The sequence below is a fragment of the Belonocnema kinseyi genome, chromosome 7 (genome assembly GCF_010883055.1).
Source record: "Belonocnema kinseyi isolate 2016_QV_RU_SX_M_011 chromosome 7, B_treatae_v1, whole genome shotgun sequence".
NCBI lineage: Eukaryota > Metazoa > Arthropoda > Insecta > Hymenoptera > Cynipidae > Belonocnema > Belonocnema kinseyi.
Window position 1 is genome coordinate 41,536,836 of NC_046663.1, and position 18,944 is coordinate 41,555,779.

The 18,944-nt window shown below is 29.7% G+C and overlaps 2 protein-coding genes across 2 annotated transcripts in view; one reads left to right on the plus strand and one right to left on the minus strand.

Moving 5' to 3' along the window:
• LOC117177375 overlaps positions 1–17,204 on the plus strand; it is a 40,713-nt gene extending 23,509 nt beyond the window's left edge. The window contains exons 2-5 of the mRNA XM_033368020.1: positions 10,416–10,668; positions 10,749–10,892; positions 10,978–11,176; positions 11,265–17,204. Coding sequence (XP_033223911.1) covers positions 10,463–10,668; positions 10,749–10,892; positions 10,978–11,176; positions 11,265–12,455 — 1,740 coding nt within the window. The 5' untranslated portion in view covers positions 10,416–10,462 and the 3' untranslated portion in view covers positions 12,456–17,204. The remainder of the gene's footprint in view (positions 1–10,415; positions 10,669–10,748; positions 10,893–10,977; positions 11,177–11,264) is intronic.
• The window catches only part of LOC117177376, an 8,118-nt gene continuing 6,204 nt past the window's right edge, over positions 17,031–18,944 (minus strand). Inside the window, exon 2 of the mRNA XM_033368021.1 lies at positions 17,031–17,751. Within this exon, the coding sequence (XP_033223912.1) occupies positions 17,269–17,751 (483 nt within the window). The 3' untranslated portion in view covers positions 17,031–17,268. The remainder of the gene's footprint in view (positions 17,752–18,944) is intronic.

Here is an 18,944-nt window from a genome sequence, read left to right on the forward strand (position 1 = left end):
GTATCAGCCGGTAACGTTGTACACGAAAATACGAACCCTCTAGAGCCTCGTCTAGTGGCCGCCAGGTTTCGTATTTTCGTGTACAAGGTTACCGGCTGATGCCGTTGGAATTGATTGTTGAAATATATTTTTTACATCTTTTATTATTAAGCTTTGTACTTAAATGTAGTTTTCTTTCGGCTCTTGCATTTCTCAAAGTTTGAGACCGATATTTTATGTATAAAAAAAGTTCGAAAGTTCAAAAAATGTTGAGGTTCAGAAAAAAGACAAAATAATTTTCAGTGAAGTTCCTACCAAAATGCAGTACCTAAACGTACTTTATTGTACTCTAATACATTTCCCTAAGTTTCAGCTCGATATTTTATATACAAAAAAAGTTCTTAGGTTCAAAAAAACATTCAGTGAACTGAAAAACTGTCGTCGGTAATATAGGTATTTAGCTGTGTCACATGCCCTTAAAAGGTTAATTACGTTTCTTTCATTCATGAAAACAACATTGTATATTGTAGGGGTTACTATTTTCAGTTATTTCTATTGTTAACTAAATCACACACTTCGATCTTCGATCATTTACAATGCATTTTCTTTCAAATTTATATCAGGAGTGAGTGGGGCTAAGTCGACACTCTTTTTTTAATTTTGTTTTTTAATTAAAAAAAAAATCGTTTCAAAATTAATTAGGTATGGTTGGATCGAGAATTTAGTTGGCTGCAAAATATCACTGATTTGTATTGCGATGCTTTGTTTATTAATGAATTAAAAAGCGAAGTGATGGAAAATATGGAGAGCGAAACATCGTAGGGCTTAGTCGACACTCCCGGGGCTAAGTCGACACTTGACTATAATGTTTGAGGAAAGAAAAGGACACATTTTAAAATTTTTTATAATATACAAGACTGCAATATTTCAATTTTTTCTTTTCTTAAAAGTTCAATTACTTTCTTAAAAATTAGTTTATTATTATATTTTCATCATTTTAGTTCACAATTTTTCTATTTAGTTTAAAATTAAAGTATTTTGTCGAAAATTCGTCTTCTTGTCATAAAATTAATATTTACGTGTTGAAAATTCAACTTTTGTTGAAAAAATTGAAAAACTGTCTTTCATGTTTAAATATTGTTAAATATTCATTTTTGTTGTTGTAGACTCATCATTTTAGTTGAAAGTTTACCTAGATTGTTAACAATCTAATTATTTGCTTAAAAACTCAGCTATTTGGTTAAATATCTGACTATTTTATTGAAAATTCGTCTCTTTCGATTAAAAATTGATGTATTTTTTTGTGCATTCGTCTTTTTGGTTAAAAAGTTCTCATTTTTGCCTAAAAGTTGAACTGCTTTGTTGAAGATGCATTTTTTTGGTTATTAATTAAATATTGAGCTAAAAATTCCACTATTTTGTTAAAAATGTAATTATTTTACTAAAAATTTAATTGCACTTAAAAATAAATGGGATGAGTGCAATGTGACGAGTTGAGGAGTGGAATGTGACAACTCGATGAGTGCAATGTGACAATTCGAGGAGTTCAGTGTGACAATTCGATGAGTTCAATGTGACAATTCGATGTCTGATGGCTAATGACAAGTCACTAATAATTAGGTGTCTTTCTTTCACGATTCACTGTATATAAAAAAGTAATTTTTCGATTTATTTTAAGTTAGAGTTGTTCTTTGAAAACAGGAATGTGTATATCAGATTGATATAATGAACTTGAAAAATAAATGGGTTGAGTGCAATGTGACAATTCGAGGAGTGCAGTGTGACAATTCGATGAGTTCAATGTGACAATTCGATGCCTAATCGCTAATGACAAGTCACTAATAATTATGTGTCTTTCTTTCACGATTCAATGTATACAAAAAAAAGTAATTTTTCGATTTATTTTAAGTTAGAGTTGTTCTTTGAAAACAGGAAGGTGTATAGCAGGTTGATATAATGAACTTGCAAAATAAATGCGATGAGTACAACGTGACAAGTTGAGGAGTGCAATGTGACAATTCGATGGCTGATGGCTAATGGCAATGCACTAATCATTAGTTATCTTTCTTTCACGATTCGCTTGATATAAAAAAAATAATTTTTCGATTCTTTTTTAGTTAGGGTGTTCTCTGAAATCAGGGTTGTGTATAGCAGGTTGATATGGTACACTTGCAAAATAAAGCGAAGAGTGCAATGTGACAAGTCGATGGCTGATGGTTGATGGCTGATGGCAATGCACTCGAGGTTGACCCAGCATCGTTTATCCACGATAAAATAAACTCAATGTTTGAATACTTTGTCGAGTAATTGTACTCAAACTGTCGATCTGCTTGTCAGAGATGCAGGGAAAAAGAGAAGACAAGATGCAACAAGTCCAGTGCTGTGATGATATTCTCAATAGAAACCAAGAATAACCAATCGCACTGTAAACATCATTGTTATTCGAGGAATTTCCCCTTCAGATAAAGCAGCAAAAACTATTTGTTTCTCTACGTCGATATCGTTTCAACTGCTTCAACCAACGAGGGACGAGGCGGAGTATCAGATTATGCATACAAAAGTCCAACCTACGACAAGATCGTCTTACAATTAGTTCTAATCTTCAATTTCAAGGATGTCTCAATCAGAGTTGGGCAGTAACTCGTTACAAGTTACTAAGTTGCTGCAAAGTTACTTTTTTGTTACTTTTAGGGTTACATTGTTATTATTTTAAAAAATAACTTGTAACGTAACTTAGGTCTGATTTTTGCAGTAACTTGGAATTTTAATTGAAGTTACTTTGAGGTGATTTTGTGCTTTTTGTATAGTATCTCATATTAAGAGAGGTTTAAGGGTCAGTTTGAAAATTAATCTCTCTTGGCAATTCTGAACTATTTGGTTGAAAACTCCTCTATTTCGTTAAAAATTCAACTATTTTAGTAGAAAGTTCATCTGCTTGGTTGAAATGTAACTTTTTTGTTGATAATTCATATTTTCTTCCTTTATTTCTTTATTAATCTCTTTTAGTGAAAAATATTTTGTTGTTGTTAATTCAAATGTGTTTGATTTCAATAAAAATCTTTTTTGGTTGAAATAGTATTAAATATTGGGTATAAATTTCATCTTCTTTTTTAAAAATTCGTCTATTTGAATATAACGTTAATCTTGTTTGCTGAAAATCGATCAGTTTGGTTGAGAATGCAACTATTTTGTTAAGAATTTGCCTATTTTAGTTGAATTCAATTGATTAAGAAATCTTTTTTTTTTATTAAATCTTTTTAAATTCTAATTTTAATTTTTCCATTTTTTAGTTTAAAACTTATCTTTTTAGTTGAAAATTCACGACTATTGTTCAAAATTAGGCTTTCGATAGAAAATTAATCTTCTTGGTTGAAAATTCAACTTTGTAGTTATAAAATCCAGCTATTTGGTAAGAAATTTAAATGTTTTGTTGGAAATCTAATGATTTTGTATAAAATTTAACTTCTTGTTTATTTTAACTAAACTATTTTATTGAAAATTTGTTCTTGTGGATCAGAAATTCATCTTTTATGGTATAAAAGTAATATTTTTTATTACAATTTTAACTATTTTGACAAAAAATTGTTATTAAACATTTATATTTAAGGATTCAAAATTTAACTTAGTTTGGCTGAAAAGTCATATTCTTAGTTGAAAACCTTTGTTTTCGTCTTTAATTCAACTATTTTGTTTCATTGAAAAATAGCTTTTTTATTGGAAATTCATATTTTCGTTTGAAAAATACAACTGTTTTGTAGATACTACTCTTTTTTCTGAAAATTGATGTTTACTGATTGTAAATCCAGGTATTTAATTGAAATCTCATAATTTTTGTTAAAAAATTAATATTTTTTGGTCGAGGATTCAACTATTTTCTTAAATAATTGTATTTTTAATTAAATTTTTTAATTAAATTAGTTTGTTCAAACTTTGTCTTTCGGTAGAAAATTATTTTTCTTGGTTAAAAATTCATCTTTGTTTAATTATTTTGTTAAAAACTTATTATTTGCTAGTCATTCTTTTCTTTGAAAATTCGGCAGCTTTATTGAAAATTTTTCCTTTCGGATTAAAAATTAATCTTTTATGGTAGGAAATTCATCTTTTTTGGCTTGATAATTCAACTGTTTGGTTGGGAATTCATCTGTGTTCGAAAATTTAATAATTTTGTTGAAATTTAGTTTTTTTTTTGTTGAAAATTTAACTATTCCATTTTTTATTTGAACATTGAACTGTTTTATTGAAAAAAATTTTGGTTGAAAATTGAACTATTTTGGTTAAAATGTAATTTTTTTGTAGAAAATTAAAATATGTATTGAAAAAATCATTTATTTAGGTAGAAAACTAATCTTGCTTGTATAAGATTCGTCATTTTAGTTGAAGATTGAAAAATTTTGCTAAAAAAAAACTGTTTTTGATCAATTGGTTGATAATTCGTTTTTTGTTCCAGAAAATTAGTTTTTTCAATTGCAAACTTAACGGTTTTATATTTGGTTCTAAACTTGTCCTTTTTTAGTTAGAAATTTAACGATGTGGTTGAAAATTGGTGTATTTTGTTGAAAATTCGATCTTTGGGTCTATTTTTTGGAAGCTCAATTATTTTGTTGAAAATTCAACTGTTTCGTTGAAAATTTGTCCTTTTAGATTAAAAATTCTTCTTTTATGGTAGAAAATTAATCTTTTTTTTTCTTGAAAATTCAACTTTGTGGTTGAAAATTCATCTTTGCAAATTTAATCATTTAGTTGAAAATTCTTTTTGAAAATTTATTTATTTTCACTGAAAATTTAATTCTTCCATTTTTTTTGAAAATTGAACTGCTTTGTTGAAAACAATGTTTTGATTGAAAATTTAACTGTCTTCTTTAGAAATGAAGTTTTTTGTAAAAAATTAAAATCTTGAATGAAAAATTCATTCGTTTGGGTAGAAAAATAATCTTTTTTTTAAGATACGTCATTTTACTTGAGGATTGACAAATTTGGGTAGAAATTCTTTTTTTGTTGTTGTAGAAAATTAGTTTCTTTAATTGCAAACTTAACTGTTTAATTTTTGGTTGAAAGCCTATCTTTTTTTTATTTGAAAATTCTACGATTGGGTTGAAAATTGATTTATTTTGTTGAAAACTCGACGTTTGGCCTATTTGTTTGGAAGTTTAATTATTTTGTTGAAAATGAAACTTCTTTGTTAAAATAATCTTTTTTGGGTTGAAATTTCAACTGCTTTATCGAAAATTCGTGCTTTTTTATTAAAAATACTTTTTTTTGTTGTAGAAAACTCATCTGTGCGGTTAGAAAATTTGGCTTTTTGATTTGAAAAATGAACTATTTGCAAAAATTGCTGAAGAGATTGCAGAAGAAATTGCTGTATTTTCAATTAAAAAAAATGAATTTTCAATAAAGAAGTGAATTTCCGACCAAATTGTTGAACCTTCAGCCAAAACAGACGAATTAAAAAAAAAAAAAGAAAGCAGATAATTTTTCAAACAGTAAATATGAGTTTTCTACCATAAAAAATGTATTTTCAATCAAAAAGGACGAATTTTCAATAAAAAGGTTATAACTTTAACCAAAATGATTAATTTAACAAAGAAGTTAAGTTTTCAACAAAATAATTAAATTTAAGTTAAAATAGAACAAAAGCCCATTTAAAAAAAAAAAATATACCAATTTTGAACTAAATTGTTAAAATTTCAATAAAAAAAATATGGGTTGTCAACCAAAAATGAAACAGCTAAGTTTGTTAGCTTTTTTGATTGAAAATACATTTTTCACGGTAGAAAACTCATCTTTAGTGTTTAAAAAATGCTCTTCCAAAACATTCGTCTTTTTGGTTTGAAAAATGAACTATTTGATTGAAAATGCAACTACTAAATTTTTTTGTATCCATAATATTAGTCTTTAATATCTCGATACGAATTAACCAATTTCTTTATCAGAGTTAAAGCAGATCCCCGCTCCCCACTCCTTAAGAGCGTATTATGTTGACGCTCCCTAATTCGAAAATGTGATAAGACGCTAAAATGTACGGTCAGGCAATGTATTTATCAACTGCTAATACCAGTTTGATGCAGATTGCCGCCTTAAATCAAACAAAATAAGACTAAATGATAAAAAAGGAGAGAAATAGTTGGGTGGGGGGAGGGAGATAATAAATTTTGAGAAATGGTTTATTTCTAAAAATAAGTGGTGGTATAGTTAATTAAAGTTGAGGAGTAGAATAGTAGAGCATTGAAGATGAATCGTAGTTTAGTCTATAAAGTTCTATATGACATAATAGTTCTGTTTACTGGTGAACTGGTCAACCGAGTGGAGCAGGGAGGCGGGAGCAGAGAGGTCTTGTTTTCTATTGCAGCAACAAGGGCGATTTAGCTGTACTAGCCGGGCCAGGCCGATAGTCCAAGTTGGCTTCTTTCAATCGCGATGGTGTCAGGAAGGTCGTTGTTGTAAAATTATCGTTTATCGTACTCTCCAAGCAAGTCAAGAGTTCCACGTGGGACGTGGTCTCGGTCTTCTCGTTCTCGGTCTTGTCTTGCCTTGTCTTATCAAGCGACTTAAACTTTATACATATCTCGGACGGTGACTCCAACTCATCATCATTACACTCTCTTCTCTCTCGTTTCATTTCGGATTTTTCATGTTATTAGACTTGAACAATTAAAAAAAAACGAAAATATTTTTTACAAATAAGAAAGATATTTTTCCAACAATTTCAGGATGAGAGTATCATAAACAGGAGGGGTTAATTCAAATGAAAACAAACTTTTTTGTTGAAAATGCACATTTTTCGTAATTCTATTTTTACGTTAGATATATATTAGGTGTTTTTCAGACATACGCTGTTTTTTTCTTTAAAAAAAATTGTATTAAAATATTTTTCAATTTATGAAAAAGAATGGTGAACAATCAGATGGAGTAGTATAATTTTCAGATTAAAATAATGATTAAAAAGAAAAACGAATTTACAACAAATTAATTAAATTTGTAAAATAATATTTTAAGTTAGTACCTAAATATTTTAAATTTCCAGAAAAAATATGGATTTTCAACAAAAAAGTTCTTTTTTACCCAGGCAAAGTATTTTCCAAACAAGTTTAACTGAAAAGGAAATAGTTAAATTTTTAATAAAAATAAGTGAATTTTTAACAAAGAAAAAAACGAGTTTCTCAACAAAATAATTAAATTTTCAACTAGAGATGAATTTCCAACAAGAGAATTGAATTCTCAAGCCAGAAAGGTGAAATTTCTACAAAACAGTTACACTTTAAACTATAAAATATGAATTTTTAATCAAACAAGTTAATATTTATTCGCTGAAAATAAATATATTTGATTAAAAAGTCCTCTTTTTGGGCAGAAGATTATTTATGTTTGTTGATTCATCTTTCTGTTAAATTTCCACGTTTTGAGACATTCTGAACCCAAAAAATAGGTTTTTGCGAATTGGTCTGTCTGCTTGTAGACTTTTAGTGTGGCAGATGAAAAATAAAAGATTTCATTTTGCGGTCAAACTATACGAGATAAGAAAAAAAGATGAATAAACAAAAATCGTGTATTCAAAGAAGATCTCAAACCTTCTTGATAGGACGCGTAGGTTTTGTTTTATCTGTAAAAACAGAATTGAAAATAGCAAAAATAAATTTTTGGACAAACCACGCAAGCAACGAAAAAAATAGACAAAATTTATTCAACCATAAAAGAGTTGCAAATTTTTTATGAATCATTTTTGATAGAATGCTTCGCTTTTGTTTTAATCGTGAAAGATGACATTTACAAAAAAAAAAAAATAAATTTCTGGAAAAACGACGTAAGGTACGAAAAAAGTTGAATAGGCGAAAATTGTACAGTTAAAAAAGATATACAAATTTTTAAGCAATCACTTTTTGATAAGATGCCTAGTTTTCGTTTTAATTGTAAAAAATAACATTAAAAATAAAAGAATTATGTTTTTAGACAAACCACACAAGCTATTAAAAAAAATTAATGGGCAAAAGCTGATAACACAAAAAAGCTACACATTTGTTATAAAGAATGTGTTGTATGACGCCTAGTTTTTGTTTTAATCGTAAAAATTGCATTAAAAATAAAAAGTTTCGGAAAACCACACAAGACACGAAAAAAAAGTGAAAACACTAAAGTTGTTTAACCAAAAAATATCACAAAATTGGTTAAACATTTTTTTTATAAGAATAAATTTAAAATAAAAAATTAATGTTTTTGAAAAATGACGTAAGCTACAATAACATTGTATTTAATAAAATGTTTCGCCTAAATTATATCTACAAATTTTCTTCGAACAATTTTACGCTAGAATGCTTATTTTTGGTTTACATTATAAAAAATAACATTGAAAATAAATAAAAAAAAGTTCTGGAGAACGGTAATGATTTCTATAATGTGGAAAAGTTTGCATTGTGGACAAAATCGAGTGCGAAGAACGAGATACATGGTAAGCATGTATTCTTTTAATCCGAAAAAGTTTTCCCAAAAGAGAATTCACAATCACCAAATTACTTTACTCTCTTCTGAAACACTTGGCTTTAAAATTTAAATATTTGATTGAATTTTAAACTTTCTTGTTTGAAAATTCGACTGATTGGTTAAAAATTCATCTGTGTGTACTAAAGATTCAACTACTTGATTAAAAATCTATTTTTGGAAAATTTAACTATTTTCTTAAAGTCAATTATTTGTCAAAAATGTATCTTTTATGATAGAAAACTGATCCTTCTTGATTGAAAATTTATCCTTCATTGTTGAAAATTAAATTTGTTATCAAAAATTCAACTGACTTTGAAAAAATTCGTCCTTTTAGCTTGAAAATGTTACTATTTGATTAAATCTTCAACTAATTTTAGGAAAACTCGTTTCTATTATTGGAAAGTTCATGGACTTGGTGTTTCATGCAACTGTTTCGTTCAAAAATTTTGTTCTTCAAAATTCATCTTTTTGTGTACAAAATTTATCTTTTGTGGGAAGAAAATCTTTTTTGGTTGAAAACTCAACTATTTTCTTGAAAATGCAATATAGTTTAACTCGAAATCTTTGGGATTTAATACGTTTCAAGTTCATCGATTTTTTTTTCGGCGAATCCTAGTTATGATACTTTTTAAATTGACAATATCGTTATTTATTTAAACAAATTTGTTTTTATATACTACAAAAAAAAACTATTTTCTATTATTATTTCTATTATTATTATATTATTCATTTAACAATTCAGAGTTTAACAATATTTTTCAACGAATACGCTCAATTTTTATTTACCCAATCTACTAAAAATGTATTTCCGATGATTCTTTGCTATTATAAGATTATTGCGTATACAAATTGTTTAAATAATTAATATCTTTTGTCTAGTTGGAAAGCATAATAGTAAGGAGTCATCCGAAATACATTATTGGTCGATTCCGTAAAAAAATTGAGCCTATTTGTTAACAAATAGCAAACATCTGAATTTAGAATAAAAATTGTTTAAATAATTATATGAATATTGTAAATTATTTGATCCTAAAAAGTAGTTTTTTATAGGACAGTTGAATTTTCAATAAAAAATTGGATTTTCAACCAAAAAGAATAAATTTTCTATTTAAAAAAAACGAATGCTTAACAAAGCAGTTGAATTTGAAATCAAAAAAGATTTTTAAGTTAACAGAGAAAAATTGTTGAATTTTTGAACCAGAAAGCCTACTTCTTTAGAAAACAGTTTAACTTTCTAAAAGAAAATATTAACATTCAACAGAAACATTGATTTTCAAACGAATAGTTGAATTTTCTACAAAAATAATAGAATTTTTAACTGAAATTAGAATAATTGCAGTTAAAAAAAAACTGATTTTCAACGAAAAAAGAGGAATTTTCTACCCTATAGGAGCAATTTTGAACAAAACAGTTGAAAATTTCATGAAAGCATGTGACTTTTTAAACAAATTTCTTTTTTAAATTTACGATACTTTTCAGAAGATTTTTACTAATAACAGTCCGAATTTTCATATTACGCTCTAATAGTTTATTTTGAATTCTAGCGAAAAAAAGAAGAAAAGGAATTCGTTTAAAAAGGGGCAAAAAGGGAAATATAGGCATGAGTATGAAGTCGGCGCTATACTAATTTTGAATTAATGGGCTTTTAATAGGAATAATTAAAAAAATATATTATTTAACACTTTCGATTTACCCCCCCCCCATTTAAAAAATCATAAAATTTTGTGTCCTGCCAAAAAAGCTGTTACGTAATTTTTTTGTCGGCCCCTAAAAATTAACATCAATAAAAAACAGCTAATTTATAATCTTAGAACTAGTGCTGAACATAATTTAATCTATTACCTAATTCCTTATAAATTGCTGATAATCTTGACCTGTTTTATTCTGATTCAGAGTTGAGATTTATTAAAAAATATAAAAACATTCATTTTTAATTTGTTTAAAAACAATATGTTATGTTGCAGAGTTCGCTGGAAGCTGAAGTTGCAGTTTTTCAAGGGCGACGAAAGTCATGAACCAGTATGTTTTGGTTTTTCTGGTGTTGTCGTTTATGGGGTCAGGACAAACGTTGCTGACCCATAGACCCGAAGAAGTTGGTATCGATTTAGCCAAAAATTTTCAATCATCAAAGTCATCTTCCAAGGTACCAATGGAAGCCAGCACAGCATACGTTTGCTTAGAGATTTCAGCCAGTTTACCATCTTGCAATTTTGACAAGTAATTATAATTTAAAAGAAAATAATAACAGCTATTTAAATAGCTTTCTAACTATTTAAATATACAATATTCTGTTTCAGGGTTGATTATTCTCTAAACGATGAAGACATTGCTGGCCTTTCTTTAAGCAAATCAACCATCAACAAACGTGAAGCTAAACCTCACCGAACACGAGAAGACAGTTTTGTTATTATCTACAAACTTGAAGGATGCCTCCCATCAAGGTGTGTACTACATTTTTGTCCAGAATCTTACTATTTCTTTTAAAGTTATTAATTGACATGTAATTTGTTTTTGTTAACTTTGCAGACTACCTTTTCGGCTCCCTTTGTGCAAACCTAGTGAGACCTTTAGTAGAACTGCAGAAGTGAGAAGACTCTATCCATTTAGGACACAAAGTGCACCAGAAACGGCACCTTACATTTTTCCGGAAATTGACCATAATCAATGGTTACGACTGATGAAGAACATGGGACATCATCCTGAATCTTCAACGGGCGAGAAACGAGTAAGTAAATTTTAAACACGTGTTTCGACAGAAACAATGTTTTAGTTTAGAAACCAGAAAATAACATTAATTTTATTTCTTCTTTCAGAACTTGGGTTTTGAAGCAGAGGATGCCAAAGAGGAACGAGCGAGGCCGAATCGAGAGAGCGAATCCGTCAATCCTATAAAGAGGAAGTCGAAAACACTTAAAAAATACTTAACCAACAAAATCCACCGTCAGGACATTTGGTCGCAATTCCAGGACAAGGAACCTCATCAAAATATGGAATTTTTTGAGTTTCACCCAGTGATGCGCGAGGATGTTCAAAATACACTCTTCAACGCCGAGAAGAAAATAGAGGAAGATGCTGAACAAATAAGAGACCTAAGCCAAGAACTGGACCAACTGGTATCCGAAGTGGAATTCCCTTATTCAAGAGCAATTCCGTATGACCCTGCAAAATTACAGGTTGCTCGTGAAGGAAGTGAGTTTCCATATTCAAAAGCAATTCCCTTCGATGCGAGGAAATTAGAGGTGGCTAGAGAAAGGAGTGGTTTGCCCTTTATGCCCTTTAGGCCTAATCCTAACGAATTATCATTTGAAGACAACTTTCCATATCAAAGAAGAAGTCATCACTCTAGAAGACTTCAAAGTTTGGGCAAGGATCAAGAAATATTTTTCGATTCAAGTATGTTGAAAGCAGCAAAGCAAGGTAGTATCTTTCCCTACTCAAAAGAAGTTCCCAGAGATACATCAAAGAAGATTCAGAAGATTAAGAATCATGAGAGAGAGAAAAAGACTAGAGTTCCCCTAAGAGAAATTGATAATCATCAAACTTCGAACCGGGATCGTTTCAGAAGATTTGCAGAAGGTTCGAAAAAGCTTGGATCTTGGATTAATCATCTGTCCCGAACTTTAAAGACAATCAAAGAAGGCAGCGAGTTTCCTTACTCGAAAGCAATACCCTTCGATCCCAAAAAGCTTCGACCTCCAGGTCATCGAGGTGAGGCAGAAGTACGTAAATCGCGTCATCAATCCAGAAGCCTGAAGATCATCCAAGAAGGTAGTGAGTTTCCATACACCAAAGCCATTTCATTTGATCCTACGAAACTTGTTGAATCGAGGAGAAAAAGTGAATTAGTGTCAAAGGTTGAGACTGATCTGATATCAGAAAACCACATTTTCAGAAAGCCTTTGGCTATCAATGCAGGAAACAATTTGTCTTTTGCTCTCTTTTTGCCTCACAATAGAAGAGCTTTGCATCATCATACGAAAGATCAGAGAGGAAATTCCTCCTGAAATTTAGCAAATTTTGAGGAATCTAAAGAGTCGGAAGGAATCAGTTGGCAATCGTCGAATCAATTTGGATTTTAGATCTAAGAATTTTATATGAAGTTTAGGTTTTAAACACTCGATCTCTTAGATCAATTGTGGAATAGTGATGAATCGATTCTGCTCTTGGTGTGCACTGATCATCTAGTTAGATTTTAGTGACCACTTAACTCGAAAACGTTTTCCTAGAGTGTCATAATCCAATTAGACATGAATTTACTGAGTGCTAATGCTAACGGTTGGGAAATATTATATTTTTTCAACAACCTCCGTCCGACGAATTGAACAATTTTCTAATACTCGTAGTGTTCCCAAAGCAACGGATGATTAAGATTTTAAGAGGATTTGTATAGTAATCGACCAAAAGAAGGGAAACTGGCACTGATTCACCGCCACTGTGCCTTTTCGACTCTTCTTAGTTAGTGGATAATTCCGCTCGTGCACGTCGCTGTATATTCGCAAAAAGAGTCATTTCACAACAGACACTCCTTTTTGTATTTCGACTCGATTACCTAAAAGACTACCGCACATCAAAAGAATCGATAATCCCGAGAATAATTAATGAGAGAAAAACGAAAGAGATTCTTATACTGTAAGTGTAAGATGTAATTTATTAAATGAATTTCAGGATTGGCATGCTCTTCGCATGTGCTGTGGCCTTTGATACCGATGATCTTCTTAATTTCATGTACCTTCTCATCGTCGTTAATTTATTGTTCGTCTCGTTTATAAAAGGGGCTGTGTAAGTACCTAATCTTTAACCCTGAAAACAAGGACGATTTTATTAAAACGTCTTCGTCGTCTTTGACTCTCGATGCTATTATATGCCGATCTCGATGGGGGTCACGTGGCTTTGCACGGAAAAAAATATCGGCCGAAGTAGCAATTAAAATTAGATCTCCATTAGCCAGAAGTTGGTCTTTTCATAAATTAAATAGAACTGACTTAACGTTCTGAATGAAAAAGAATTGAATGAGAAAATTCTAGTCCTGTGTGCTTCATCCAATTAATTCTTTCTGTAGTTGCTTCAGCTCAATTTATTTGTTTAACCATTGGCTGAATGAAACATCTTTGTTGGTTTGTAATTTGTTGAACGGTTAATTGGTTGCAGCACACAGCACAAGAAAATTCCTTGGTTCTAAGAAATGACTGCTGATCCTGACGAAGTCACGGAATTGTTTGCGTACAATTTGAGACTATATTTTTTTTTAACCAAAAAAGTTTTTTCATAAACTTAGGGCTATTTGAATATTCAAAAGATTAATGAGAAAATTAACTTTTTCTTTAAGAATTTGCATCTTGAGAACAATTCGACATAATTGAATCGTCTTTTTCTTGGCATCTTATAATTTAATCTACACTCTCTCAAGTTTCAATCATTTTTATAATTGAGCCGCTGGGTGCAGTAACTGCGTACTTGCATTTTCAGAAGTCATTAGTTTTTCATTTTTTTCTTTATAACGTTTCTAAAACAATTAATAAACAAGTGATTCTTACAAATACAAGTAGGTTGTTATGACATCCAACAGCTTGTTTTGCAATTAGGCTGTGGAATTCTATAACATCCTACCTATATTTTTAGTAGTAATTTGTTTTTCGTTTATTCTCAATGAAATGATGCGCACAACAAATTAAAAACAAGTGCCACCTAAAAATATAAGTAGGATATTATTGAATTTTTAGAAGACACTGGTTTTTCATTTGTTATGCACATAATTTTATGAAGAACAAATAAAAAAGAAGTGACTTCTAAAAATGCAAGATGGGTGTTATTGCATTCATCTGTTCATTTCTCTAACTGAGCAGTTGGATGCAATAACATTCTGCCTGCAATTTCAAAAGAACTTTGCCTCTAATTTTTTCTTTATAAAGTTGTTTGTAAAACGAATGATAAAACAGTGACACCTAGAAATACAAGTAGGCTATTATTGCATTTTTAGAAGACACTGGTTTTTAATTTCTTATGCATATAAGTTCATGAAGAACAAATTAAAAACAAGTGACTTCTAAAAATGCAAGTCGGGTGTTTTTGCATCCAACTCCTCTTTTTTCTAATTGAGCGACTGCATGTAATAGCATCCCAATTTTATTTTTAGAAATCACTGTTTTTTCATTGATTCTTCATGAAATTATGTGCAAAACAAATAAAAAAAACTAGTGACTCTTAAAAATACAAGTAAGCACTTATTGCATTTTTAGAAGACACGGATTTTTTCGTTTGTTTTGTACGTCATTTAATGAAGAACAAATGAAAAACAAGTAACTTCTAAGAATACAAGTAGGATATTATTGCATCCATCCGCTCAATTGTCCAACCAAGCGGCTGTTTTGCATTGATTCTTTATGAATACATGTGTAATACAAATGAAAAACAAGTGACGTCTGAAAATAGAAGCAAGCTGTTATTGCATTCAACCGCTCTCTTGTATAATTAAACTGTTGGATGCAAGAACATCCTACTTGCTTTTTCAGATGTCACTTGTTTTTAATTTGTTCTTCATGAAGATATGTGCAGAACAAATCAAAACCCAGTGACTTCTAAAAATACAAGTAGTTTTTTATTGAATTCAACCGCTGAATTAGACAACAAAGTGTTTAAATGTAATAACAGCTTGCTTGTATTTTTAGAAGTCACTTATTTTGCATAGATTTTCATGAAGGACAAGTGACATCTAAAAACGCAAGTAGGATATTATTGCATCCATCTGATCATTTGTCTGAGCTGCTGGATGGTATAATATCCTACTGGCATTTTTAGCTGTGACTTGTTTTTCAATAGTTCTTCATGAAGATATGTGCAAAGTGAAGGAAAAAAAAGTGAATTCTGAAAATACAAGGAAGCTGTTACTACATCCAACCGCTTTTTTATAATTGAGCTATTGGATACAGTAGCACCCTACCTTTATCTTGAGAAATCACTATTTTTTAAATTATTATTCATGAAATTATGGGAAATCCAAATGAAGAACGAGAGACACCTAAAAATACCTCAGAAAGTTGTATCTTGGTAACAATGCGACATAATTGAATCTTCTTTATGGCACCTTATATTGCAATCTACACTCTTTCAAGTTCCACTCATTTGTCTAAATGAACCGTTGGGTAAAATAACTGTTTACTTGCTTTTCCAGAAGTGATTTGTTTTTAATTTGTTATTTATAAAATTGTTTGTCAAAAAAATGATAAACAATCGAATTCTGAAAATAAAAGTAGGCTGTTATTACATCCAACCGCTCTTTTGTCTAATCGGGTGATTGGATTCAATATTATCCTAGCTATATTTGTAGAAATCACTTATTTTTCATTTATTCTTTATGAAATTATATGGAAAAGGAATGACACCTGCAAATGAAAAAAAAATTATGCAAAAGAAATGAAAAAACAAGTTATTTCTGAAAATATAAGTAGGCTATTATTACATACAACCGTTCTATTGTCTAATTGAGCAGTTAAATGCAATAACATACCATTTGTATTTTTAGAAGTCACTTGTTTTTCTTTTATTCTTTATTAAATTATGTACAAAAAAATGTTTAAAGTGACATCTAAAAATGCAAGTAGCATGCTATTGCATCCATCTGCTCATTTACATAACTGAGTGGCTGGATGAAATAATATTCAAATTTCATTTTTTAGATGTCATTTGTTCTTCATAAATATATGAACAGGACAAATGAAAAACAAGTAACGTCTGAAGATACAAGCAGGTTGCTATTGGATTTTTAGGATTTACGGCATCCAACCGCTCAATTATTGGGGAATAATCTCCTTATTTCACCTAAATAGACAAGTAGCTCTAGGTTCTGGAAAACACTTTGTTGGTTAAAAAGAAAAAATATGTGTCTCATATTTATTTTTGACATCAGCAGGGTCAGACTGCCTGATATAATAAGAAATCGGTCATCTGTTAAAAGGTAGATCTTTAGACTTAGCTTTAGTGGATTAACTTTATTCGCAGTAGTAATTATCACTTGTCGAAGAGTAAAAACTATTGGAGCAACACTGTACTTTATAGCCGGAATTCGTATTATATTTTGCTATATGGTAGTGATAGGTATATCAAAAATGCTAATATTTTTTTCTGTGTGCGATCCGCATGGTCGTCGATAAACGACCGTAACATGTGATACATTTATTGATAAGGTACTACGCATTATATAGTCAATTGTTTGTGATCGACTTGTAGTCTTAAAATTCAATTTTGTCAGCAGGTGACTCGGAATTTGCCAGCAAAAGCTATAGTGAATTTTAGAAGTAGATTACATACGCAACATGTAACCACCGATACCGACTATTTTAGTTTTGCAGGTATTAGGTAAGCTATTGTTCGTCGGATTAGTTTTATTATAATTTTAATTAGTATAATTAAAATTAATATTTTAAAATGTTTCCTCTCTCCATACTCTGTCCTCTTTCTGTCGTGAATAGAAATGTATTTAAGCATATTGTATTTCTTTCTTTACTGTATCGTTTAACTAGGTCCTATATAGGAATACATTTCAATATCATGCAAACAGTAAATCATTTAAAACAATACATTCACTAATTTTTTAATTTATTCTCGAGTATAGATATCATTTCAGCTAGAACTCAATGATTATGTTCGAATTAATGTTATTGTTATGAAACTTATAATGTGTGAGGGTACTAGATAATTTTTTTAATGAAATAGATTGGCGTGTAATATTAGAGTACGTCAATAAATTATATGTGTAATACTGAGTTTTTCTTTGATATCATTCCACTGTCGAGAAAGTTGACTTTATTTTAGTTTTAACATTTACGCGTCATCTTCTTCCTCTTCTTCTTCATTGTCATAATCAACTTTAACATCATCTGCTGCTTCAACTGCTTCAACTGCTTGCACTGCTTCCATTGCTGCTATTGCTTCCACTACGTCTACTTCTTCTATTCTGTCAATTTTGTCTGCTGCGCCTATTGCGTCAGCAGTATCTATTGGGTCAGCTGATAATATTGCGTCAGCTGCTATTACTGCGTCTGCTGCTTCTATTGCGCCTGCTGCTTCTATTGCGTCAGCTGCTACTATCGCGTCAGTTCCTTCTATTGCGTCTGCTGATTCTATTGCGTCAGCTGCTCCTATTGCGCCTGATACTCCTATTGCGTCTGATGCTCCTATTGCGTCTGATGCTCCTATTGCGTCTGATGCGCCTATTGTGTCTGCTTCTCCTATTTCATCGGCTGCTTCTCCTGTTTCTGTGGTGCTTTCAGAAATTTCTTGTTGATATTCTTCAGAATAAAAATTCTGGAAAAAAAAGTCGCCATAGTATCTATGTGCATTGTACAACTTAAAATAAAATAAATTGAAAACTCAGTTTAAAAAAAACTGGCTCAGAAAAGAAAATTTTTTATCTTGATTTTGATTCTTTTTTACAGCTAAGAATAAAAAACTATTTTGGTTTCACCCTAGTAGATGAAAAACCGTTATCGTCATAACATCAAAATTCAATACGGAAATAATTTTCAGTTGTATTTTTGGCAAAGGATTTAATTTCGGTCCCTAAAGAGAATTAAGTTTGTTATTATACTTATATGTTGAAAAAAATAGATCCTTGAAGAAAAAGAGGAAGAAGGTATTTATCAGCATATTTTTAATAAATTTAGATATTTTTATGATACTTTTTGTTTATTAATTTAACCTTTAGATTTCAAAAGAATTTTTTATTATCAAACCAATTAGATGCATGTTTACCTTTAAGATCAATTATTTTCAAACTAAAATGGAACAGTATAATTTTGAAAGAATAAACAAGTTTTCCACGAAATAGTGGAGTTTTTAATCAACAAGATGAATCTTCAAAGAAAAAAATAAATTCTTAAGAAACTAGTTTAACTTGCAACCAAGTGATTGAATTTTTAACCAACAAAGATGTTAATTTTAAGTTATGAAAAGTTATATTTAACAAATAACAAATATTTTTGACAAAATAGTTGGATTTCCTACTGAAAAGATCAAATTTAAACAAAAATGGAATAGTTACATATTAAAAAAAAAACAAGTTTTCAATAAAATAGATGAATTTTCAAAGAAGATAAGTATTCAATAAAGCTGATTATAATTTTGCACCAAAAAGATGAATTTTCTATTAAATGCATGAATATTTAATTATTTAGTTGAACTATCTACAAAAAAATAATTAGACAGTTGAATTCGACCAAAAAATACGAATTTTAAACAAAACAAATTAATTCTGAATTAAAAAGATGAATTTTCATTCAAGTTTGACTTTCCAACTAAAAAATGACAATGTTTAAACAACAAAAAAATGTAATATTTCAATTTTTGCAAAAAAGACATAAATTTCGAGCAAAATAAATTAATTTTCTACCAACAAGATGAATCTTGTACTAAAAAAATAAACTTTTAAGAACTACTTGCAACCTTTTAGTTGAATGTTCAACTTAAAATTATGTTAATTTTCAATTATAAGCAGTTTA